Source organism: Euleptes europaea, chromosome 12 (genome assembly GCF_029931775.1).
Source record: "Euleptes europaea isolate rEulEur1 chromosome 12, rEulEur1.hap1, whole genome shotgun sequence".
NCBI classification, from domain to species: Eukaryota; Metazoa; Chordata; class Lepidosauria; order Squamata; family Sphaerodactylidae; genus Euleptes; species Euleptes europaea.
In genome coordinates this window covers 61,028,039-61,052,909 of record NC_079323.1, presented here as the reverse complement: position 1 = coordinate 61,052,909, position 24,871 = coordinate 61,028,039, and the positions used below count along the sequence as shown (strand labels likewise).

Here is a 24,871-nt window from a genome sequence, read left to right as displayed (position 1 = left end):
GCCATGGGCACGGCGCTGGAGGTCAAAATTAAGCGGGCCAACAAGGTGTACCGTTGCGGGGTGAGCGGCAGCGGGGGGCGGGCGAAAGGGGGGCGCGTGACGGAGTGGGGGAGGGGCTCGTTTGTTCCCAGGAGAGCGGCGGCGGGCAGGCAGGCCCTTGGAGACGTCCTTGAGAGGCAGGCCCACAGAATCCTGCTGCCCTCGTAGGAATCCGCGGTGAGGCCACGCTCGGAGTACTGTGGGCCGTTGTGGTCACCACGCCTAAAACAGGGATATAGCAGAGCTTGAGAAGATGCAGAAAAGAGCAACCGAAATGATTAGGGGACTAGAGCAGCTGTCCTGTGGGGAGCGGTTAGGACGCTTAGGGCTGTTTGGCTTGGAAAGAAGGCGGCTGAGGGGAGACATGATAGAGGTCTATAAAATTATGCCTGGTTTGGAGAGAGTGGACAGGGAGAGGTTTTTCTCCCTCTCCCATAATACTAGAACGCGGGGTCATCTGCTAAAGCTGGAGGGTGAGAGATTCAAAACAGATAAAAGGAAGTATTTTTTCACACAACGCAGTGTTAAATGGTGGAACTCCCTGCCCCAGGATGTGGGGATGGCTGCCAGCGTGGAGGGCTTTAAGAGGGGAGTGGACATGGCTACTAGTCATGATGCACACCTATTCTCTCCAGGATCAGAGGAGCATGCCTATTATACTGGGTGCGGTGGAACACAGGCAGGATGGTGCTGCTGCAGTCGCCTTGTTTGTGACTTCCTAGAGGCACCTGGTTGGCCGCTGTGTGAACAGACTGCTGGACTTGATGGGCCTTGGTCTGATCCAGAATGGCCTTTCTTATGTTCCTGATGCATATCTATTCTCTCCAGGACCAGAGGAGCATGCCTATTATATTAGGTGCTGTGGAACACAGGCAGGATGGTGCTGCTGCAGTCGCCTTGCTTGTGGGCTTCCTAGAGGTACCTGGTTGCCCACTGTGTGAACAGACTGCTGGACCTGATGGGCCTTGGTCTGAGCCAGCATGGCGTTTCTTATGTTCTAATGTGTTTCCCCTTCACCTATGGGAACTAACCAGCCTTGGGTTCACAGGAGGGGCAGATAAACTGGAGTGGTCCCCTGTAACAGAATTTTGCTCTGAGTTCTTATCCTCCGTTCCAACCACAAGCATTGACTATTGGGGGCTTCCTAGAGGCACCTGGTTGGCCACTGTGTTACCAGACTGCTGACTTGATGGGCCTTGGTCTGATCCAGCAGGGCCTTTCTTATGTTCTTAATTCAGCGGGGCTTGTTTCTGGGGAGGGGGGAAGCTTCGGTTAGTGCTATATATTTGGAACCTATAAACTGTGCCTAGCTGCATAGTCTTAAACTATGGTCGTTTTCCCTCAGCAGAGCTTGCTGCTAAACTAGCATGCCGAGGATTGTGGCCTTGTAGCTCCTATCCTACCTTATCATTTCAGACTGTGTGGGGGGATTGTATGATCATAGCTGTTCCGGGGGGTGGGGTGGGGGACACATACAAACTTAGAATGTGTGTAAGGCCCCTTCTTTCTCACATCTTCTATTTTAAGGGCTGGGGGGGGGGTTAAATTAGCATTGCTTCATGTAACCCTCCATGCCAGCATTCTGATATCTAGGCACACCATTTTTCTGTTTTATGATACTATGATAGCTAGCCATTGATGCTGTAGTGACATTCTGGTGTGGGTCACTGGATTGGCTTGAGCATAACCATAACAAAAGGTGGTCCCCTCTCCCAAAGGTGTGAGAAGCTGGCATTGCATTGTAAATGTGAGAATAGTAGAGGGAGGGAGCACTTGAGTTACCACAGAAATTTGTATTGAAATCCAAGAAAATACTAGAGCAAGAATCACTTCGTGAGTACTTTTCATTTTCCCTGTCAGCTGTTCATGATCTCCACTTCCTGCCAGTCTGCCTGGAAAAAAATATTTTTGCTGTCAATTTGCACTTCACTTAAAGTGACCCGATAGAGTTTTCAGACAACAAAGAATAAGGGGTAGTTGCCATTGCCTGCCCCTGCGTAGCAACCCTGGACTTCCTTGGTGGTCTCCCATCCAGGTACTAACCAGGGCTGACACTGCTTAGTTTCCAAGATCTAACAAGATCAGGCTGGCCTGGGCTCTCAAGGTCAGGGCAGCACATTTGTATTTTAAAAGAAAAGAAAATACTGTAAGAGTGTTATTGTTCTAAGCATGTTTGTATTTTAAGTAAAAAATAAACTAAACATAATAGAATTAATTTGCTTTGCTTGTGTCTGCTATAAAGTTTGTATCTCTGGTCCCTGCCATTTTTTTTTTACTTTAAATTGGGGTGGGGGTGGTTGCCTTGGCTAGCGAACTTGCAGTGGACTCGCCAGCCCAGATCTGCACTAGGGGATGAGTGGCTGCCTTGGCTGGTGAGCCCACAGTCCTCCCCCAGTCCAGAAAGACAGGTAGAAAGAAAGGGAGTGAAAGAGAGAGAGAAAGGAAAAGAGGGAGGAAGAGGAAGGAGGGGAGGGGGAGAAAGACAAAGTGAGAGGAGAGAGAAAGAGGGACTGAGGAGGGTTGCTGGCTGGGCTCGCAGGGCCGTTTCAACCCCAGGAAGCCCCTGAAAGGGACAGGGGTAACTGGCTGGGCTTGCAGGGCTGCTGCAACCCCGGGTAGCCCAGAAAGGGATGGGGAGCTAGTTGGCTAGGCTCGTGGGACGCTGTGGCACTGGGAAGCCTAGAAAGGGATGGGGTGGGGGTTGCTGGCTGGGCTCGCGGGGTGCTGCAGCCCCAGGAAGCCCAGAAAGGGAGTGGGGGCTGACTGCCTCGGCTCCACGTGCTGGAGAAAAGCCCTTGGTGGGCTGCATCCAGCCCGCGGGTCTATCTTTGACACCACTGGGTTAGGTGATCATTGGAAGCTAGTAAAGATGGTGGAGCACTCTTACCATGCATTTCTGGTGACCTGCTCTCAGGAAGCTGGCCACCACCACTAGTAAAATTTTGACACTCACTAAAGGTGGACCTTTAAAAATGTGTCTAGTAGTCCAGCTTTAAGATTCCAAAAGCATGGATGATGGTTTGCATATTACAACATTCTTTTCAAATGGAAGAGGTGAAAGGCTGAGGCATGCATTCAGCAGCACTCATCTTGTATGACCACAGGGGACTGAAACCATTTTGAAACCTTTCTCCCCTTTTCCCCAGTCCAATTTTGAAGCCTCTGTCAGACAGATACGGAAAGCTTATTACGGTGTAATTGGGTTATCATATGGGGCTGGCAGGCTGCATTTGGCATGGTGGATTGCAAACTCGGGAGACATGATACAACCTGTAGGTGCATCCATCCTGTTATGGAACTTGTATTGCTTTCCCGTTTTCTCTTTGACCTTTAAAGAGCTTGTGGTTTTTCAAAGTTGGGAGAGATACAAAGGACACCCCTGTCTAATAAACACCAGTTCTGGAGTCTGCACGTGCTTTTTCTTTCTCCCATTTAGATTTGGGGTCTAGGCTGAGCTCATGCTATGCAGGCTAAGCTCAAGGAGGTCTGTGTTTCCCTGTGTTCCAGAGTGGGAGAGAGCCAATGGTCTGGGCCAAATAAGCATTACATAGGAGGTCTGTGACCAGATCTCCTGACACTCCTTTTAAAGCAGCCCGTTTTGGGGGGGGGGGTTAAAAGCGTTTAAAAAAGAAAGAACTCGACAGATTTACTGTGTGCCTGGCAGGGTATATAAAAATGGTTTAATTTTTTTTAAAAAGGATTAAAAAAAATTAAATAGGATTTTTTTTAATTTAAATCAGATTTTTAAAAATGTTTTTTTGAGGGAAAAGCTATCTAAATAGTCCAAAGGTTATTCATCATGAAATAAGGATTAGTTTTTAATTATGTAGCATGAGGCTGTATACTGATGCAATGTTTACATTTTTTGGTAAACGAATTCTGTTAATCCATTCACAATGTCATGTTCTTCCAGAGGTTTCTATAAGATTATTTTGGGCAGTTTTTCTGTCTAGAACAGTGGTTCTCAACCTTCCTAATGCCACGACCCTTTAATACGGTTCCTCATGTTGTGGTGACCCCCAACCATAAAATTATTTTCGTTGCTACTTCATACCTGTAATTTTACAGGTACACTGTTTATTAACTTAATAAACTTAATAGTACACACACTGACTTGGATCATTCATCCCCCCCCCTTTCCTCAACACCTTTTAACAACCATTCATGCACGGGAGGTTTTGCCTTGGATTTGCTGCTCTCTAGATGCACATTTTCCCCATCTCCATTCTCAAAACTCTGCAGGGGGGCTTATTGTTGAGTTTTGAGAATCTGCATGGGGAAAATGTGCATCTGAGTGGCAAATCCAAGGCAAAACCTCCCATTCATAAATGGCCAATAACCCTCCCATGCAGAGTTTGGAGAATTTGGCTGAGGAAAATGTTCATCTGAGTGGCAAATCCAAGGCAAAACCTCCCATTCATAAATGGCCAATAACCCCCTGTCCCGGGTCGCCCTCCCGCCTGGGCTCCCAGTCCCAGGACCAACCCCGACCCCAGCGCCCCAGGCAGGGGAAGAGGGAAGAGCCCTCGAGCCTCCACTCACCGGGAGAGCAGTCGGGAGAGGTGGCAAACGGCAGCCTGCTAGAGCCTTCTCCCAGCATCCGGGGGGGGGGGCCAGAAGCCCCCACAACCGCCGACAGGCCCGCTCGTCAGCTGGCGAGCGGGAGAACCGGCCCGGGTGGACCACGCCCGGCCAACAGGGCGCCGCAGCGGCCGCAAACGTTCCCCGGCCGACAGGCTGGCCAGCCAGCCAGGTCCCCGGGGAGAGGCCAAACAGCCCACCCATCAGCTGTCCGGTAGAGGGGGGAGCGCACTGGGAGAGGGAGGCAGCAGGTGGATCAGCACGGCTCCAGCTCTGGCGCTCCCCAAAGCAGGCCCACCAGCATCAGCAGCACGCTGTTGCTCCTTCGACATGCTAGCGCCTCCTGCACAGACTCCCGCCCTCCTGCGCAGACTCTCTCCCGCCCCCTTTCGGAAACCTTTCGGTACTGCCGTGCTGGTATTCGTCTCGTCCCCCCCCCCCGTCTCGACCGGCATTCGTCTCGAGTCGACCGACACCCCTGCACGTGCCTACACTCGAGGGGCCAAAGAGCGGTTTGCCGACCCCTGGTCTTAGGCAACCCCTGTGAAAGGGTCGTTCGACCCCCAAAGGGGTCGCGACCCACAGGTTGAGAACCGCTGGTCTAGAAGATAGTATCACAGATGGTTGGTTTTCCAGTTTTCAAAACTGAATTTGTGTCTACAAAGATAACGTGCCTCTTCTTCACAGCAAAAATGTTATAAAATAAACAGAGTTGAGAAAAAGTCTTTAATCCCGTTGCTCCTTTGCAAGTCTATACATACAGACTCAACCCCTTACCTCTTAAGTGCTAAGTTTCAAGAAGTTCAATGAATAGACGATTGATCAGAGTGGAATAGATCTGCACAAGGAACTAAGTGGGAGGAGGGAGGGGCAAGCGGTAAAAAATGAAAGTAACTCTTTAGAGAGAAACGTGATCAAAGATGGATTGATGAAGACATGGCTTAGAAATAAAAACAGATTAAGTCCAGCACCTCCACGGATAATGTCTCCCACAGATACATATCTAACCAAGGGAGAGAAGAAGAAGGTAGATATGGTGAAATATCAAGATATGCTAAATGAGCAAGGTGAAATAAAAGCATGGAATGAGATTAAGGAGAGTAGAAACATTAGTTGGTTCACCTACAATCAAATGATTATGAAAATGTGACAAGATTGCTTACAACATACTTTCATTTGTGGTGGACGTGTTAAAAAGTTAAGAAATTCTGGATACAAATTCATCAAGAAATGAAGAAAGTTTTGGGAATCAAATTCCCTCTGAACCCAGAAACTATGCTATTAGGAATTGAACCTGACAACTTGGATAGAAATCATGGACAATTATTTGGATATTTGACAACGGCGGCCAGATTAGTACTGGCAGCATCTTGGAAACAGGAACATATCCTGGACTTGGAAAAATGGCATAAAAAAATGGATGAATTTGCAGTGATGGCCAGACTGACCAGATTGATAAAAGAGAAGACGACTGAAGACTTCCAGAAAAAATGGGAATGCTATTTCGAATATGTTAAACAGAAAAGATAGATTGTTAGAGATAAAGATTAGTCTATAAAACCTATTATATAGGACTGAAGGAAATTATTATTATTATTTTTAAAACGTAGATTTTAAGAACAATGTATAGGATATGTGAAATGAAGAGATAAACTCCCTGAACGAGTACAAACTATGTGAATGCGTGTATATGTAATTTGTGTTTCTTTTTTATTGAACAGTCAGTTAAAAAAAATGAAAGTGAAACCTTTTGAGCAGAATTCTCCACAAGTCTTGGGATTTTTGTATAGCCTGAGGTTTATCATATTAGTCTCTCCCTGGAGGAGAAAACCTGTAATGGTAGTAGGCCATAAAAGAGACCCAGTTTAGGAATATTTTAATTAAGTTCCTCTACCTATGGTTAAGGCAGGCATGTGTGCAAAACGCAAACATTGCAACAAAGAAATGCAAGGCTCGGTGGCCCAAATAAAACAACATCATGAGCAGTGCCTGGTGGTTTGTTTCTAATTCTTCACATGTGAACAAGATGATATTCTGCTGAGGGGGATGCAATTATTTGTGATGCTGTTTCAGAGCTACTTCTAGATGAGTGATCTAGATGAATGTGATGCAGTTTTAGAGCTACTTCTAGATGAATGATCTGAGAACAAAGCATCTAATGAGCTTTGTGGTTTATTCACTTACAGAGAGGGTTGCCAACCTCCAGGTAATAGCTGGAGATCTGCTATTACAACTGATCTCCAGCCAATAGAGATCAGTTCACCTGGAGAAAATGGCCACTTTGACAATTGGGCTCTACAGCATTGAAGTCCCTCCTTTCCCCAAACCCCGCCCTCCTCAGGCTTCGCCCAAAAAACCTCCTGCCGGTGGTGATGAGGGACCTGGCAACCCTACTTACAAAAGTTACAGTAGAATTGTTTTTAAGGTGCCAGTAGACTTTTGGTTTCTTCAGTGCCATGAACAAAATGAAATACACAGGCATTCCTTGGCATAGTTAAGTAAGCTACAGATAAATCTCTTTTAAATTATAAATCATACTCTTGGTAATACATGGGTTTTCTTTTCGTGGGAAGTCAGTTGCTACAACAATGACAATCATTTTCCTTTCCTTTTTATTTCCAGCTCATCTGACCAAAGATCTTGGGTGCAACATGTGTGTGTGTGTGTAAAGTGCCGTCAAGTCGCAGCCGATTTATGGCGACCCCTTTTGGGGTTTTCATGGCAAGACTAACAGAGGTGGTTTGCCAGTGCCTTCCTCTGCACAGCAACCCTGATATTCCTTGGTGGTCTCCCATCCAAATACTAACCAGGGCTGACCCTTCTTAGCTTCTGAGATCTGACGAGATCCGGGTAGCCTGGGCCATCCAGGTCAGGGCTGTGTGCAACATACATAAGAAAAAAAACAAAATTTACAACTTTATAGAATACTAGCATTACCAATGCTAGCAATTTTTCATTTATAGGATCTTTCATCCTCGAGAATTCTTGGACATGTCACAAAGTAACATACAGGAAGAACCTTGTGAATGAAGTGGAGCTGCATTTTCTAATGAATGTGCTGTCATTTGGCAATGTACCAGTGTTGTATACTATTAGAAAATGGGACAGAGAAACAATAATGGTTTTGTGTTATAGTAACAGCCTTTCATTGCCAGTGAAATCCAAAAGAAAAAGTAATTCGTTTTTCTTGTCTATGTTCACTCCCCACCTTCCCCTCCATTTAGGAAGTTCTCAGTGGAGTGGTGGTCATAACAAGTAAAGATGCAGTCCAACACCAGGGAATCTCTTTAACAATGGAGGGATCTGTAAACTTACAACTCAGTGCCAAAAGTGTGGGTGTGTTTGAAGCCTTCTACAATTCTGTTAAGGTAAAATTACTGAAGAAAATACTGGTTACAGCAAGCTTTCATTAACCTGTTTACCTATATGATGTAAAATATTTGCAGGAAAGATTGGCTGGTTTCGGCTGTTTGGGCTGTAACTTGATAGTAGTTTAAAGGACAGCTTTAGATTTTTTTTTTATTTGCTGTTGGTGGGTGTAGTGTTGAAATCTTTGGAGTTAGAGATGCAAAGGCCAGAGGAAAAATGGAAATTGTTTTACCAAGGACTCTTTTCCAATTTTTTGGAACACTGGAGGAACTACTGTGATTCCCCCCTTGCAATGATTGAAATGAAAGTTGTATGAGATTGTATCTGTCTGAATAATACATATTCATTTTTTAACTACAGAATTTGTTTTCTGCCTTCAACTTTTATTTTCTCAAATTATAAAATTAAGATATATGTGCAATGGTAGCATAGGGTGCAACAGTTTGCAACTCTTTCTCAACTATTGTGCACACGTCTTCATTTTCTGTAAAATAAATTGCACATTTATACATCTAAAGTCCATAAATGCTAATTAGTACAGTTCTATAGGCAAATTAGGCTGTAGATGAAGTATTTGATGTTGTTTAAAACTTGCATCCCCCCCATGAAAAAAACACTGCTTTCTCTACCCCGCCCCCCCGCCCCAATCCTTGAGACTTTCCAGAAATTTTTCATCTCTGCTTAGGTTGGATTCTATGCTTTCTGGATACAAAGTTCACAAATCTTTCCTGTGTTCCTCTCCCCTGCAGTCCTTTCCAGTGCTGGGAAAATGTAATATCCACGCAGTTTGGGAGGCTGCAGTGGGGAGGGAGAAGGGGGCCACATTGGCCTCTGCTCTTCCTTCAGTCAGCAAAGCTGTGCTGGCAGAATAGAAGGAAAGGTCAACTTTATTCCTTTCCCTCTCCACATTGCAGCCTCTGAACTGGCACAGCCGTTTTCTCAGGTTGCAGTACTGCTGCGAGGAGGGGAATGCAGGAAGGATCCGCAACCATGCACCTCTGTTGCTGATTAATTCCAGGATCCAACCCTATTGTCTACACAGCTTCAAATGTGCATATTTTAAAGATCTGAGTAAATTCATGAATTTCAGCTTCCCAACTTATTTATGAAAATGTTTTGAATAGTCACGTGAGGCATTTTAAAAGTGAGAATTTTCAGATAGTTGAAAACCGAAACAAAAAGAGACGATATTGGAATATTGCACCTAATGGGAATATTGTAACTAAAGTGTACAGATACAGTTCTAAAATTTGCTTAGTGCCAAGCTTATTGAGCTTTGGGCACAAGCCATAACATGTTATTCTCCCAGGCTTTCTGTTGATTTTATTACTACTTTTTTCTCAGTCTTATAACAGGTTGTTTATTGTTTTAATGCAGTAAGCTGCCTCATGAGTAATTGTACGGTGCTTCTCCATATACATGAAATAAATATATAAATCAAACTTCTTGCATACTTTTTCACTTGAGACAATCACCATAGTTTAGTTTGGGGCCAGTGGTAAGTCCCAACACCTACCATCGGAAGGGCTTGTGGAGATTCTGACCTTTGCACTTCTTTCTTCACAATACCCAATGTTGGTGATTCATCTCAGTCTTCAAGACCTCTATAGTCCAAGTGTGCATCCCAAACCACAATATGATGAATCACTTAGAGCTGGGAATATCAAATATTTGAATATTGAGAAGATTAAATAAATGTGAATTACAATGGTATAAGGTAGTGTGGGAGAAATGTGACTATTGTTGCCATATTGGTCAGGAGAATGAGACAGCTATATTTCTTTTGCATTTCTGCTGATGAATGTTTGAGATTGGTGCTCTCCAGCACCAAACTCAAGAGAAAGCAAAACAGTAAATCCATGAAGCTCTTAGGCTTGTATTCAGCTGATGTGATAAAACATGTCATCTCATTCACTCTTTACTTTTCAGATTGGACAGTGATAAAATGATATATAATATTGCCTAGTTTCTAGTTTTTAAAAATAGAACAAGTAATTCTGTTATGTCATATAATTGCTAAATGATTGATGTTTGGCTTTTACTCCTTCATACTTGGTAAAAGGATAAAGGTAGTCCCCTGTGCAAGCACCGGGTCATTCCTGACCCATGGGGTGATGACACATCCCGATGTTTACTAGGCAGACTATGTTTACGGGGTGGTTTGCCAGTGCCTTCCCCAGTCATCTACACTTTACCCCCAGCATACTTCATACTTGACACAAAATAAAAACATTTAATTCCATAAATGAGATCGTTAATGTATCTGTGAGACACATGCGTTTTCAGTATTTCTGGGGAAAGTTGTTGCTTGTGTTTGCAGTGTGTTAAGAGTATCCTGGATACTCCTAAACCTCTCAATGTTTGTTTTTCACAGCCTATCCAGCTTATTAACAGTACTGTAGAAATGGTAAAACCTGGAAAACTTCCCAGTGGTAAAACCGAAATTCCTTTTGAGTTTCCACTGCAGGTAAAGGGAAACAAAGTTCTCTATGAAACTTATCATGGAGTTTTTGTCAATATCCAGGTAAGAGGAGCTTTCCGTTTGGCAAACCAGCACTGTTTGTGGGGAATGTGTAAAATTTGCTATTAATATCAGTATAGGCTTAAACAATCAAAAATATACAAGAAAAGAAAAATCTTTCCTAGTACCACATTCTCCTTCTCTTCTAATAACCAATCTCTAATAGAGTCAGCACAAGAAAGGAGAATACCTGGTACAAAAGAAAGATTTTTATGGATGGATATAATGTGTTCCTGTATCTTCCATTTTTTTGCTGCTTTTGAGTGCCACTGCAATCACGTCTGATGTGCATCTGCCCTGGCTGCTTATTTTTAAGCTCTGGTTGAGGCTACACTATAGAGCCACCCCGTCGAGTTTGATGTGGCACATGCTATCAGACCATTTTGTCTCATCCTGGAGCAAGACCATCAGTGATAAAATTAAGTCCATAGGGGTGTCCTTTGAGGCCCTACTCCCCTTAAATGAGACACAAGCCTTCAGAATTTTAGAATTAAGGATCACCGACATTGGGAAACAAATGCTCCTTGCTAGAGCTACAAGCTCTTGCTCACCTTTAACCTATGGTATCCATATGACCCCGAGCTCTTTACCTGGCTACTTTTACACTCTGACCTCCCCTTTCTTGAGATGCCTTTTTATGCAAGCTCACCTAAATTTCCTCCCCATGGCCTGGACCATGGGCAAATATGCCAAGGTCCCCTACAAGAAAAGGCTATGTTCCTGTGCCGCTGGACAAGTCAAAACCGTGGCTCATGTATTGCTACACTGTGAGCTTGGCTCACCCTTACGGGAACAGATCATTAAACCCCTCTTGAAAGATTGCCCTGGTGGCACCGATAAAGAGCTAGTCAGGTTTCTTTAAATGACAGCTATCCTCAGGTTACTGCAGGGGTTGCTAGCTTCTTGGGACTTATATTAAAAAAATTTAAACCTCGTATATGATCTAAGGAAGAGACTTGTTCCAAATTTTAAAACCTCCTTTTAACCTCAATATGTATTTATTTATTTTTTATGCCAATAAAGGTCTGATTTTGATTTGAGAAAGATTTTTATGGATGGATATATTGTGTTCCTGTATCTTCCAGTTTTTTTGCTGCTTTGAGTGCCACTGCAATCACGTCAGATGTGCATCTGCCCTGTGTTTCCAAACCTCCATTCCTAATGCCAACTGTTTTGTTCAGTGAGATGGTTCTTACCAAGTTTGTGTTCAAACTTCCTTCCAAATAGAACTACGGTGTGAACAACATGACAAAAGCAATGCCAACTCAGAAGTTCAGTTACTTCCTATAAACTTAACTTCCAGTTGAGATGGTTTGATGCCTGCTGACAAAACCATTTTTGTACTTGAGCATGTGGAAATAACTTCTATTGGAGTCACTGAGAATTTTCTAAAAGTTCAGTGAATGTAAGACTTTATTGCGGCAGGCTTTACCAGGGGCTCTTCAATCCCCTCCATTCCTCTTTTATGTCCAGAATTTTAACATTAACATGCCATCATTATACATACATTTGCTTAAACATAAGAGAGAAAGACCGTTGTTAAAATGGTGTTAATTAATTTTGGGCCAAATGTCCCAAATTTGTAGCCATTTGGCTTATATTTCCCGTTGATCTCTAACTCAGATAATAAATCCAGTAAATTAAAAAGCCCCAATCCACCCAAAAGTTCAACACTTACAACAAGTGATGGCCTTTATAGATGGTTTACACACCCCAGCTTTCAGTGAGCACAGCAGAGTAAGCACAGTTCTATTTAGTCCTATTTATTATTCATAGTGACAAAATGCTCCACAAGACAATTCTCCTCTCAATCCACAACCACTATACAGGTATTGTACATATATATATATACAGTTCTGGCTCAGTTCAACAGCCAATCCACTGAGAGCTGACCAGTAGTCATGTCAAACTTGCTCAGTTCAGTTTTACTGCATAGTCATCTGCAGTCATGTGATTCCAGCTGTCATCTAGCTGTCACATAGATTCTGGCAATCTGCTTACATGTTGCAGTCTCACATGCCAACGCAAGTTTTATTACAATTAATAGGACATGGAGAGTTTAAACTTCGACTGGATTGTGTCCATTGTGCTTAATCCTTGTTTCACACCCATTTCATTTCACATATTTGATCTTGGGTGTCTCTGTGTTCTTTTAGGATTTAGAAGTATATATGAAGTTGCTATCCACAAAATTCTTCCTTTGAGATTGATTATGATACAGGGGTAGCAGTTATTGAGTCTCGTTATCAGAATTCTGTATAAGGACACTTTGTAACGGCCTGGGGCTATACAAATAAACTTATTCGATTCAATTGAGTCTCCTCCTGACTAAGGCATGATTGTGCAGCAGACTTGAATAATTAATAGTTTGTGGGTAAAGATGTAATGACATGAAATAAATGTAAAGGTTTTTTTAGCAAGGGTGGGTTTTCATTGATAATTGATATATTGTTTTGCATGAACCCATGTCTTCTAAACAAGAACCATGTTTCTCTGATGTTCAGTCAACATAGTAGGGACTATCTGCTAGTGTTCAGTTTTTCATTGTCCACGTTACAAAAGCTAATCTGTGTTTCACTTGCACAGTATACCCTTCGGTGTGACATGCGGCGCTCTCTCCTGGCCAAGGACTTGACAAAGACATGTGAATTTATTGTCCACTCCCTAGTAAGTTGGCTTCCAGAGGTTTTTACTTCAGCTATGTTTTGTGTACCTTCATGTCTGTTTAGTAGCATATGGGCTGCACTGTGTTGTACTCAAGTAACACCCATGAGCAGCTCTTTAGTTGGTTGAATAATAAATCTGGATTTTGGTGTCACCTCCACGTGTTATTGTTATTGGAATCTGGAAGCCATGAGACTTGCCAAGGTGTGCATTATTGAATCCAGCAGTTAAGTACTGCTATTACAAAGCAATGAGGAGGGATATAAGACAGACATGACACTGGGAAAATAAAGGCTGAAGAGATGCTATGCATGCCCTAGATAAGAATTTTAAAAAATGAAATCCCATAGTAATTTATGAGAAGACTATTATTTGCATGATGAAACTATAGGAGTAACTGTGCTAACTTTGTACTACAATTTTTATTCACTCTCCATATCTTCCAATGATTATGAAATGTTCCTGGTGTAGACTGCTCCCTCCACCGCCCCCAAACTGGTGAAACTCTGGTCAAATATGTTTATGTACAATAAACGTTCTACTACACATGTGGTCAAATAGTACTGCAGCATTGCATGGCTCAGTCAGGATGGCTGACCATTCCCTTCTACTAGGGTCATTATCTGGCAGGAGCTGTATTGATCCAGGACCCATCCTAGTTCTAGGAATAAATGACTTGAAGTGCATATTTCTCCCTCTGAGGAAAGGCCATCTTGATTGGGTGATTCTCGCCGCTCACCCGGGGAGGCAGGACTAAACTTCACTTCCTGTCCCTTTTGGCAGGAATCTCCCACTCCAACTCTGTTTCTCTTCCTGCCTAACCAGGGAAGGCTGTTCAGAGAGTTCTCTCCAGCACTTCTTAGAGTAGGATAGCTATTTCTTTTTCCTTTGCTTTTTACTCATTCTTCCTGGATTCCATCCCTAAAATCCTGCCTTTTTAGTTCTTACCTCCCTTTTTCTTCGCCCGATTTTTCTCTCTCACACCCCACCCCCACTTACTTTAAGCGGGAAGAGAGTTAAAATGGCCGACAGGGCAAAAGAGTGAGCCGATGATCTCCTCTCAGAAGGGGACTCAGACAACTGCGGGCTCACATTGGCCCTAGACGCGCTCCCTCACATTCTGATCAAAGGCGGGTTGGAAAGTTTGTCAAGCCCTCCTCCTTCGGCTACAGATCAGATAAGAATGAAGTCCCAAAAGCAAGGGAAGCAGTGATGCCAGGCTCCTGCCGGTGGGAGGAAGGCTTCAGGCATTAAGGCTCCTATGGGACCCCTTGGGGCCAGATGCCTGGGTACAATAAACAATTCATCAGGGCTATTGTCTAGAGTTCAAACACCTCCCACCGGATCAGTTCCTACAGTTCCTGGCTTCCTGCAGACCAGAAAAACACGTACAATGAGGGCAATAAACCATCTGAAACAGATCGGGGCAATAGAGGCAGTGCCAGTGAGGGAACATTGCTCCGGAGTCTATTCAGTGTTTTTCACTGTCCCCAAAAAGAATGGGGACTGGAGGGCTATCTTGGATTTAAAGTTTGTGAATCGGTTCCTCATTGCACAAAAAGTTCCGAATGGAGATGCTTAGACCAATACTAGAAGCACTTTGTCTGGGAGCCTTTTTAGCCTCGATAGACCTCACGGAGGCCTACCTCCATGTTCCCATTCATGTTGCCCACAGAAAGTTTCTCAGGTTTGCTTACCTAGAGGAGCATCTACAGATCAAGGCCCTCCCGTTTGGGTTGGCCTCAGCCCCACATGTATTTACCAAGATCCTGGTCACGTTGATAGCCTCTCTGCATCTTGAGGGTCTTCAAGTACACCCCTGTTTAGACAACATCTTGATTTGCGTTTCTTCCATGGATTTGGCCGTAGCCCATACCCGGAAGGTGACCAGTGTCTGGAGCAACACTGGTACCTTATAAACTGGCAGAAGAGCAGCACAACCCCTCGAAAATGTCTATTGCACCTGAGGGTGATCCTAGACACGACCAACAACTCAGTAAGCCTCCCTCCCAAAAAAGTCTCGAAGTTAGTCAAATTTGCAAGCGAGGTGGCGAGTTCGAGATCTGCAAAATTTATGTCCCTGGCCAGGCTCCTAGGTCTGATGATCACCTGCCTGGCTTGCTTAAAGTGGGCCAGGCTTCACTCTCGCCCACTGCAGTGGCTCCTCTGCCCCTTCCAAGAGCAGATTCTACGGAAGGAGGACTGTCTGATCCACTTCCCTCTGAAGGTTCGCAAGAGTCTCAGATGGTGGTTGGTCCCCTCCAATCTAAACCGGGGTGAGTCCTATATTCACGAGCATCCCCTTCAGATTTACATGTACGCCAGCCTGGAGGGCTGGGGTGCCACTCTGCCAGATCAACTGGCACAAGGGCAGTGGAACCAACAGGAGCAACAGTTACACATCAACCAATTGGAAATTGGCCATCAGGAGAGCCCAGGAGGCCTTCAGTCATCTCATAGAGCACAAGTATGTGCTAGTCCGGACGGACAATACAACAGCTAACGCCCATGTCAACAAGCAGGGGGGCTCTCGCTCATCTAATCTCCATCGAGAGGTATTGCCTATTCTGCGATGGGTAGAAAATCATCTCTCCCTCCGCGCCAAATACATACAGGGAACGCAAAACTTTCACACGGATTGGCTGAGCAGGCAACAAGTGGAGGAAGGGGAGTGGGCCCTTCACAAGAATGCGTTCCAACACATAGTCTCCAGGTTCGGCACTCCTCTAGTGGATCTTTTTGCCTCCCACAGGAACCGGCAGCTGCCTCGATTCTACTCCAGGTTCCGCCATCCAGAAGCAGAGGAGACGGATGCCCTCTTAGCCCCTTGGCTTTTCTTTTCTCCTCTGCCTCTGCTCCCCAGGGTGCTCAGGAAAGTCCGCAGGGAATGCGCCACAGTGATCCTCATAGCGCCGGACTGGCCATGGAGACCGTGTTACCCAGCACTAAGGTGACTGTCTGTACGCGACCCTTGGCAGATACCTCTACAACTGGACCTACTGCAGCAGGGCCCGATCCACCACCCGGATCCTGGTTGGTTCAGGCTGACCGCATGGCTATTGAAAGGTACAGGTTTATAGACTGTGGGTATAACCCTGCAGTTGTGGACACCATCTTACAAGCTCGCAGACCAGCAACACGGAGAATTTATAGCGCAACTTGAAAAGCCTTTGTGCAGTGGAGTAGGAGAAAGAGAGTCAATCCCTTACGCCCTTCAACAGCTGAGGTTCTGGCATTCCTGCGGGATGGTGTGTCTCAAAACCTCAAGGTAGCTACCCTGTGCAGGCAGGTTTCAGCAATTGCCACGGTCGTACCTCTCCTCGATGGTCACCTGTTGGCGCATTATCCACACATTATATCCTTCCTGAGTGAGGTTATGTAGTCCAAGCCCCCTCCAGTACACAGGTTCCCGACTTGGCGTCTGCACGTAGTACTCTCAGCACTTGTGAAGCCTCCATTCGAGCCAATGAGAGAAGTTCCCTTGAAGTTCATCAGGATGAAAACTCTATTCCTGAACACGGTCACCTCAGCATGAAGGGTATCCGAGAAGAAACAGTTCTGAGGGACAGAACTAAGCGTGAAACTAAGAACTGAAGGAACTTGAGTGAAGAAAACATATAAGATACCTCTCTGAAGTAATCTTATGTAGATAAACCTGACTGAGTTTTCCTTCCAATTTCTGCCTTTTCCTTGAAAATCAATCTCTGTGAGTTCTGTTCAATAAACTTCCCTGTTTTGTCTGTTTAAGTTAAAAAGCCTCTTGTGTCATATTTCTCTCTGAGGTAAATACTGGTGTGGGACTGGAGGAGAAGGAAAATAATCTCACAAATATACTCAGGCCAACACTTTTCCCTCAGTATATACGGCCGGGCTGAGTGAGTGGGATATTGAAGCGGTTGAAAGGGGGGGGGCGTCATAGGAGGCAATGTTATCTCCTTGTCTGGCCCCCCAAAAGGGGAGAAGCTATCTAAGTCTGTCATCAGCTCCGTTATCAGGGCCTGCATAGCAGAGCCATACAAGGCAAGTGACATTCCCATACCCACGGGCATTACAGCTCATTCAGTGAGGAGTGCAGCCACCTCGGCCGCCTTCTCTTGACAGGCCTCAGTAGAGGAAATTTGCAGGGCGGCCATATGGTCATTGGCCTCCACCTTCGCACGACATTATAGAATGGATACTTTTGCCTCGGCCGAGGCAGCTTTCAGCAGAAGGCTATTATAGCAGGTCGTGGGTGAGGTCTAACTCCCACCCGAGAGGACGGACAGCTCTTGGAGGTCCCAATCAAGATGGCCTTTCCTCAGAGGGAGAAGGGTACCCTGGCTACTTACTGTGAGGGTCCTTTCTCCTCTGAGGACATCTTGCAACCCACTTAGACCAAAAAAAAGGGGGGGGAGTGAATAGATTGATAGAGGATCTGTAGTCGTTGGACAGAGGTTGGAGACAGCAGGATAGTCCCTGGGGTTTTTTCTCCCCCTTCCCTGGTCTATTCATATCAGGTTTTTTGTCTCTCTCTTCTTTCTGGCTGAACACACTGTTGCAAGTTATCTCAGTTCTATTAAGGCACTTATTTACTAGTTGTCAAGGTTTGAGAAGTTCTGTCCCTAGCAGCTCGGCAAGTTTGGAAACAGTTGGAGTGGGAGATTCCCTCCAAAAGGGACAAGAAGTGAAGTTTAGTCCTGAGCGGCGAGAATCACCCAATCAAGATGTCCTTGTCCTCAGAGGAGAAAGGACCCTCACGGTAAGTAGCCAGGGCACCCTTTCTGAAAGGTTCTCAGGTATATAAATGGAATTCTGCTTCTAAGTGCCACAATCACTCTGTTGCAGCCTCAGAAAGGTAAACCAACCCCAAGCCCGGTGGACTTTACTATTACGCCTGAAACTTTACAGAATGTTAAAGAGGTAAGACCACTGATACGTCTCCGCGTACTTCAGAGGATTTACATCACATGGAATGGTGGGATGTATAGTTTTGCTGATGGTGCAAAATAAAAATATATTACTCTGTTAAAATTCCCAAACTTCCCTACGTGTTTCACCAAGAGGGGAAACTGTAATATATAATATGTAGTCGTATTATTGGGTTTACATAAATATCTTATTCTATTAGTGATGTAACAAACTGCTACCTATTTTCAGGATGTTGGCAATAGTGATCACAATGGCATCAAATTTAATTTATATGCAAGTGGGAAAGTGACTGGGAAATCTCACACAATTACCTTTGACTTTAAAAGAGGAAACTTCTCTAAAATGAGAAAACTGGTAAAGAGGAAGTTGAAAGGAACAGTTAGGAGGGTTAAATCTCTTGAAAAGGCTTGGGGGTTACTCAAGTCCACATTACTATAGGCTCAGCTAGCTTGTATACCGCAGGTCAAGAAAGGTAGTAATAAGTCCAAGAGGTCACCACCATGGCTAACGGGTAAGGTGAAGGAAGCAATTGGAGAAAAAAAGTTTTCCTTCAGAGACTGGAAGGTTTGCCCAAACGAGGCGAACAGAAGCAAACACAAACTTGCACAAAGGAAATACAAGCAGATAATTAGAGATGCAAAAAAAAGATTTTGAGGGGCATATTGCTAAACACATCAAAACAAACAATAAGAAATTCTTTAAGTATATTAGGAGTAGGAAACCAGCTAGGGAAGCGGTTGGACCATTGGATGACAATGGGAGTAAAGGAACTCTAAGGGAGGATGAAGCAATTGCTGAAAAACTAAATGAATTCTTCTCATCTGTCTTCACTGTTGAAGATACAGGGCAGATTCCTTCTGAACAGAGATTTTGGAGAGGGGAAAATGAGGAACTGAGGCAAATAGTGGTAACAAGGCAGGAAGTCCTATAACGTCTAGACAACCTGCAAACTAACAAGTCACAGGGATCAGACGATATTCATCCTAGAGTTCTTCAAGAACTCAAATGGGAAATTGCTGAACTTCTAACAAAGATATGTAATATGTCCCTTCGATAAGCCTCTATACTAGAGGACTGGAGAATGGCCAGTGTAACACCCATGTATAAAAAAAGGTTCCAGGGGGGACCCAGGAAATTACAGGCCAGTTAGCTTAACATCTGTTCCAGGTAAATTAGTGGAAAGCATTATTAGAGATAGAATTGTCAAGCATAAAGAAGGGCAAGGTCTGCTAAGCAAAACCAACGGCTTCTGTAAGGGTAGGTCCTGTCTCACTAACCTATTAGTTTTTTGAAAGCGCCAATAAGCATGGGGACAGGAATGAGCCTGTGGATATCGTGTATTTGGATTTCCAAAAAGCTTTTGACGAAGTCCCCCACCAAAGACTGCTAAGCAAACTTCATAGTCATGGGATAAGAGGACAAGTCCTCTTATGGATTGAGAGCTGGCTGAAAAATAGGAAGCAGAGAGTAGGAATCAATGGTCAGTTCTCCCAATGGTGGGATGTGAGCAGTGGGGTGCCTCAGGGATCTGTGTTGGGACCCGTGCTTTTCAACCTGGTCACCAATGACCTGAAGTTGGGGTTAAACAGTGAAGTAGCCAAGTTTGCAGATGACACTAAATTATTTAGGGTGGTTAAAACAAAATCGGACTGTGAAGAGCTCCAGAAGGATCTCTGCATACTGGAAGAACGGGCATTAAAATGGCAAATGAGATTCAATGTAAGTGTAAAGTGATGCATATTGGGGCAAAAAATCCCAACTTCACATATACACTGATGGGATCTGTGCTGGCAGCGACAGACCAAGAAAGGGATCTTGGGGTGGTAGTGGATAGCTCAATGAAGATGTCAACCCAGTGTGCGGCTGCTGTAAAAAAGGCAAATTCCATGCTGGCCATAATTAGCAAGGAATAGAGAATAAAAACTGCTGATATCATACTGCCCTTGTACAAATCTATGGTGAGACCACACTTGGAATACTGAGTACAGTTCTGGTCACCACACCTAAAAAAGGATATTACAGAGCTTGAGAAGGTGCTGAAAAGAGCAACCAAAATGATTAGGGGACTGGAGCAACTGTCCTATGGGGATCGGTTAAGACGCTTAGGTCTGTTTAGCTTGGAAAGAAGGCGGCTGAGGGAGACATGATAGGGGTCTATAAAATTATGCATGGTTTGGAGAGAGTGGACAGGGAGAAGTTTTTCTCCCTCTCCCATAATACTAGAACACGGGGTCATCTGCTAAAGCTGGAGGGTGAGAGATTCAAAAAAGATAAAAGGAAGTATTTTTTCACACAGCGCATAGTTAAATTGTGGAACTCCCTGCCCCAGGATGTGGTGATGGCTGCCAGCTTGGAGGGCTTTAAGAGGGGAGTGGACATATTCATGGAGGAGAGGGGTATTCATGGCTATTAGTTAGAATGGATACTAGTCATGCTGCATACCTATTCTCTAGTATCAGAGGAGCATGCCTGTTATTTTGGGTGCGGTGGAACACAGGCAGGATGGTGCTGCTGCACACTGGAGGCACCTGGTTGGCCACTGTGAACAGACTACTGGACTTGATGGGCCTTGGTCTGATCCAGCAGGGCCTTTCTTATGTTCTTATGTTTCCCACTCACTTTTTCCTCTTACTTCCCTTTGCATTTAGAGGGCATTGCTCCCAAAATTTCTTATCAGGGGCCATCTCAACTCAACAAACTGCATCATAACACAGCCACTGACAGGAGAGTTGGTGGTGGTGAGCTCAGAAGCTCCAGTTAAAAGTATTGAACTCCAGTTAGTACGAGTGGAAACCTGCGGTAAGTCTTTACACAAGAATTAACATTCGTTGTTCCAATATGGGTGGATCTGCATTTTAAAAACATTTTAAAAACCAGAATCCACCACAATATTCTTAAATTAAACTAATTTGATTTACTTTAGACACTCCAGTGGAATTACAAGGTTTTATTTTATCATCTTGTTTGCAGGAAGACCCATGGTAGAGTCCAATTTATGTGTTAGGTAGTTCCTACATATAACCATTTTATCAATGTCCTAGATCATAATGCTACATTATGTCCAACTACATAGAATCACTTAACATGCTAGATCATTATGCTAAATTATGAATTACATGTAGTATGCTACATATACAACCTATACACAATTCACATGTTGGCTTACTAATCATTGGTAACGTTTATTGCTGAGTGGCTGTACTTTGTGTAGGAATTTTCTAACATGTAGCAGCTCAAATTGGAATGCCATTAACATTGTTTAAATTTGTTTTTGCAAAGGCTGTGCTGAAGGTTATGCTAGAGATGCCACTGAGATTCAGAATATTCAGATAGCTGATGGAGATGCTTGCAGAAATCTTCCTATTCCAATCTACATGGTGTTCCCACGGCTTTTTACCTGTCCTACACTAGAAACTACAAACTTCAAAGTTGGTGAGGAGACTGCTATTTTGAATTAATAGCATTATTTTGTAGTCAGTCATATCATCCTTTATTGGCATAAAATCACTGTAGATACGGTAGCGTGTAAAAATATATATTCTTCTTTTGTAATTGTTAGTTTCTGCTTAATGCCTTACTAACAGATGTATTGATTACTCATGATTAGGGATCAGGAAATAAAGTGACTTGCTACCAGATCTTTCCTCCCAATAAAATTAAGAACATAAGAAAGGCCCTGCTGGATCAGACCAAGTCCAGCAGTCTGTTCACACAGTGGCCAACCAGTTGCCTCTAGGAAGCCACAAAAAAGATGAGTGCAGCAGCACCATCTTGCCTGAGTTCCACTGCACCCAAAATAATAGGCATGCTCCTCTGATACTAGAGAGAATAGGTATGCAGCATGACTAGTATCCATTCTAACTAATAGCCATGAATACCCCTCTCCTCCATGAATATGTCCACTCCCCTCTTAAAGCCCTCCAAGCTGATATGAAGTGTCTTGTGATCGGCCACACTAATACCCATACCTAGGTGTCTCCCCCCCATCAGTTCTAATGCTGCTGTGTCAAAGAGCCAAGGCATATCCCAGATGGTGTACTTGTGGAAGAGTAAGATGGAAGAAAGGATGATCTACAGCCACTTTGTTTGATTAGTTCTTGCTAAAGGCAAATAGGCAAGGAGAGGAAGAAGCATTTCCTGAGCTCTCTTTAATGTTGTCTAAGGTCTTTGGGGACAAGAGGGAGACGACATCATCACTATCCAGGACTCAGGAAAAAAACTGAATTCAGGCTTGCAGTCTTTGCATGTCGTGAAGTTACAACATAAACTGGAATTTTTCTGATCTAGTGATCAGAGCCCGTGGAAAGGGATGGACCTTTGTTTTTGTAGTTAAGATGTTAATTGGCTGGTCACTTCAGGATTCCTTCAAACTATATTACAGGCCATGAATTGCAATGCTTAGTTAATAAATTAGAATGTGTCTTTGAAGTATTTGGTTTTTAAAACCCTCCCATGTAATGGGGCAAGTTATCTAAATTGTTCAAAACTTGTTCAATTCAAGTATTTATTTTAAAAAGTGGTGAGCTCCACCTCAGAAGGGGCATTCTCTCCTGTTTGAGGCAGAAAGGGGAACACACCTTAAATGAAAGATGCTGTGGCATACCAGTGTTTTTCTTTAGAATCATTGTTTGTCCTCATGTAAATCTAACTAATAATTGTATACATTTTTAGTGGATCATTCAGCCAAGGTTTCTTTAGTTGGGTGATAGTCAGAATGAATATACCTCTAAGATGGCATGGGACAGAAAATTAGTATGTTGCTGTGATTTGAGCTAATTCCAAGGCCTTTTTTTTCCTTCTAGAATTTGAGGTTAATATTGTTGTCCTCTTGCATGATGATCACCTCATCACAGAGAATTTTCCACTGAAGCTCTGCAGGATGTGAATATTTAGGACAATCGCTTTAGGGCTATCAAAGGAACCAGATGTCTTCAATCGGATGGGAATCCATTGAATTGGAACTAAGGAATGTGATTGCTCCTCCCTTCTCTTTTTCTAGCTCTGTGGCAGTAAAAGTTTAATTAAATGTTTTGAATGGTGGATAAGAACTGTGCTAAAATTGCAAAAATTATCTCACGTCAGTTATCAATACCCCAAACAGCTGAAACTTCTCCACAGTGATATTGGCTAGCAAGTATTTATCAAATTCTGTATTGAGGAAAAGGCTCACTTCTGATGAAACTCAGTGTAACTGCTCAGAGTCTGCCATAACTTTGCTTGTTCATTTTGTCCCTTTGTGTGTTAAGTCTGATGAGATGCTATGGTCATAGGATAGTTCATTTTACAAAAGGACACTTGACCCCAAATTGTTTCCCGTCCATGTCTTCATCTTATTACTGTCACAGCAAGCAAATTCTCTTTTTGTCTTACAGGGGTTCCCAAACTTTGTTAAAAGCAAGATGTCCCAAATCTAAATAAAACTGGATTGATGGGAATTGGGCTGAACAAGAGTTAACGTCTGTATTAGAAAGCAATTGAACTTTTGCAAAAAGAATGGCTGATGGAAGTGCCTGTTCTCTTTCTCTGCTAACATTTTAAAGAAATTTACTTAGAATGTCTTGGGTGTCAACTTCATAACTTGGGAAGATACATTAACTATTGCAGTAAGCAACACATAACTTGCATACAGTATTGCAGGGTCAGCTGTGAGGATTAAATCTGCCATCAGATTACCGTAAGAATAAATTTACTTGAGACAAAATAATGCAAGATTGGTCCTTCATAGATGTTGCTGAAAGGCAAGTAAAGGAGAATCTGCTGGCGTAGTTCTCACACACGTATGTGGTAGGCATCTCAGGAGTTGAGGAAACTCTTCTGGCTACTGACCAGGAAATTTTTGTCTGAGAGGTTTTGAGCTGGGTTGAATGATGTCTCCTGCTCTGGGGATGGAGAGCGAAGAAGTTTGTCAAGGCAAGAATAGCCTGGAGGTGAAGATCTGCCAGCAAATAGAAGTGCCCTATCTTGGTAATGAAGTTAGCAGGTGAATATCAGAAACCTCCTGTTCTTGGCACGGCACGTGGAGGTATACTTCTGGTAGGCCGTTTCTGGGTTAATGGATTTCAGTCTAGTCCTGACCAATGTTTTCTTGTCTGAAGAAAGAACCTGCCTCCTATAATATGGACCACTGAAGGGTGGCAGAATAACTCCTGTGGGCACATGCCACCATGGGTGAGTTGCAAAAATTTACCTACCCATAACAAGAAAGTTGGACTATAGAAGTTAGCTAAGTACATCTGGAAACTATTGAACTTTTAAAAAAAGTTTGTCAGATAATCAAATAATTAATATTGCTATTTACTGGTTCACAAGATATAAATTTGACGCAATGAATTAAAATTGACGGCCGTTTAATATTCAGAATGAAAGGAAATTATTAACCAACACATGTACAATGCTCAAAATAGCTCATCTGGATATTAGGTTAATAAAGTATTTCAGTTATTCAGTCAAGTTTTTAAACAATGGTTTATGCAGTGATACAATAGAAAAGGTTTTAAAAAAGTGAACAATATAGCTCTGGACAGGAATCCCTAATTGAGCTGTTTAATTGCTAATGTTTGAAGGCAGTTTCACAAGATTTCTTTTATAAGAGCTGCTATTCACACAAATGATTTTGACTAGAAGCTCATGTTCCTTGATTGAGTGGAGGGAGCAGGGCTGGAACACAGGGCATGCACACATGCCTACAGGATGTGCAAAGGTCTGCACTATCACAGCAACTTCTCCACATGAGCATATGGCTGTACTGGTAATCAAGTTAATTTACTAGTTTTGCTACAATACAGTCAA

The 24,871-nt window shown here is 43.5% G+C and overlaps 1 protein-coding gene across 1 annotated transcript; it reads left to right on the top strand.

Moving 5' to 3' along the window:
- VPS26C (VPS26 endosomal protein sorting factor C) lies at positions 1 to 22,982 on the top strand. Its single transcript, XM_056858446.1, has 8 exons — positions 1 to 60; positions 7,845 to 7,988; positions 10,364 to 10,513; positions 13,097 to 13,177; positions 17,999 to 18,073; positions 20,731 to 20,881; positions 21,362 to 21,514; positions 22,885 to 22,982. Exons 1-8 carry the CDS (start codon positions 4 to 6, stop codon positions 22,965 to 22,967), a joined length of 894 nt encoding a protein of 297 aa, XP_056714424.1. The 5' UTR covers positions 1 to 3; the 3' UTR covers positions 22,968 to 22,982.
- The last annotated feature ends 1,889 nt before the right edge of the window (positions 22,983 to 24,871 follow it).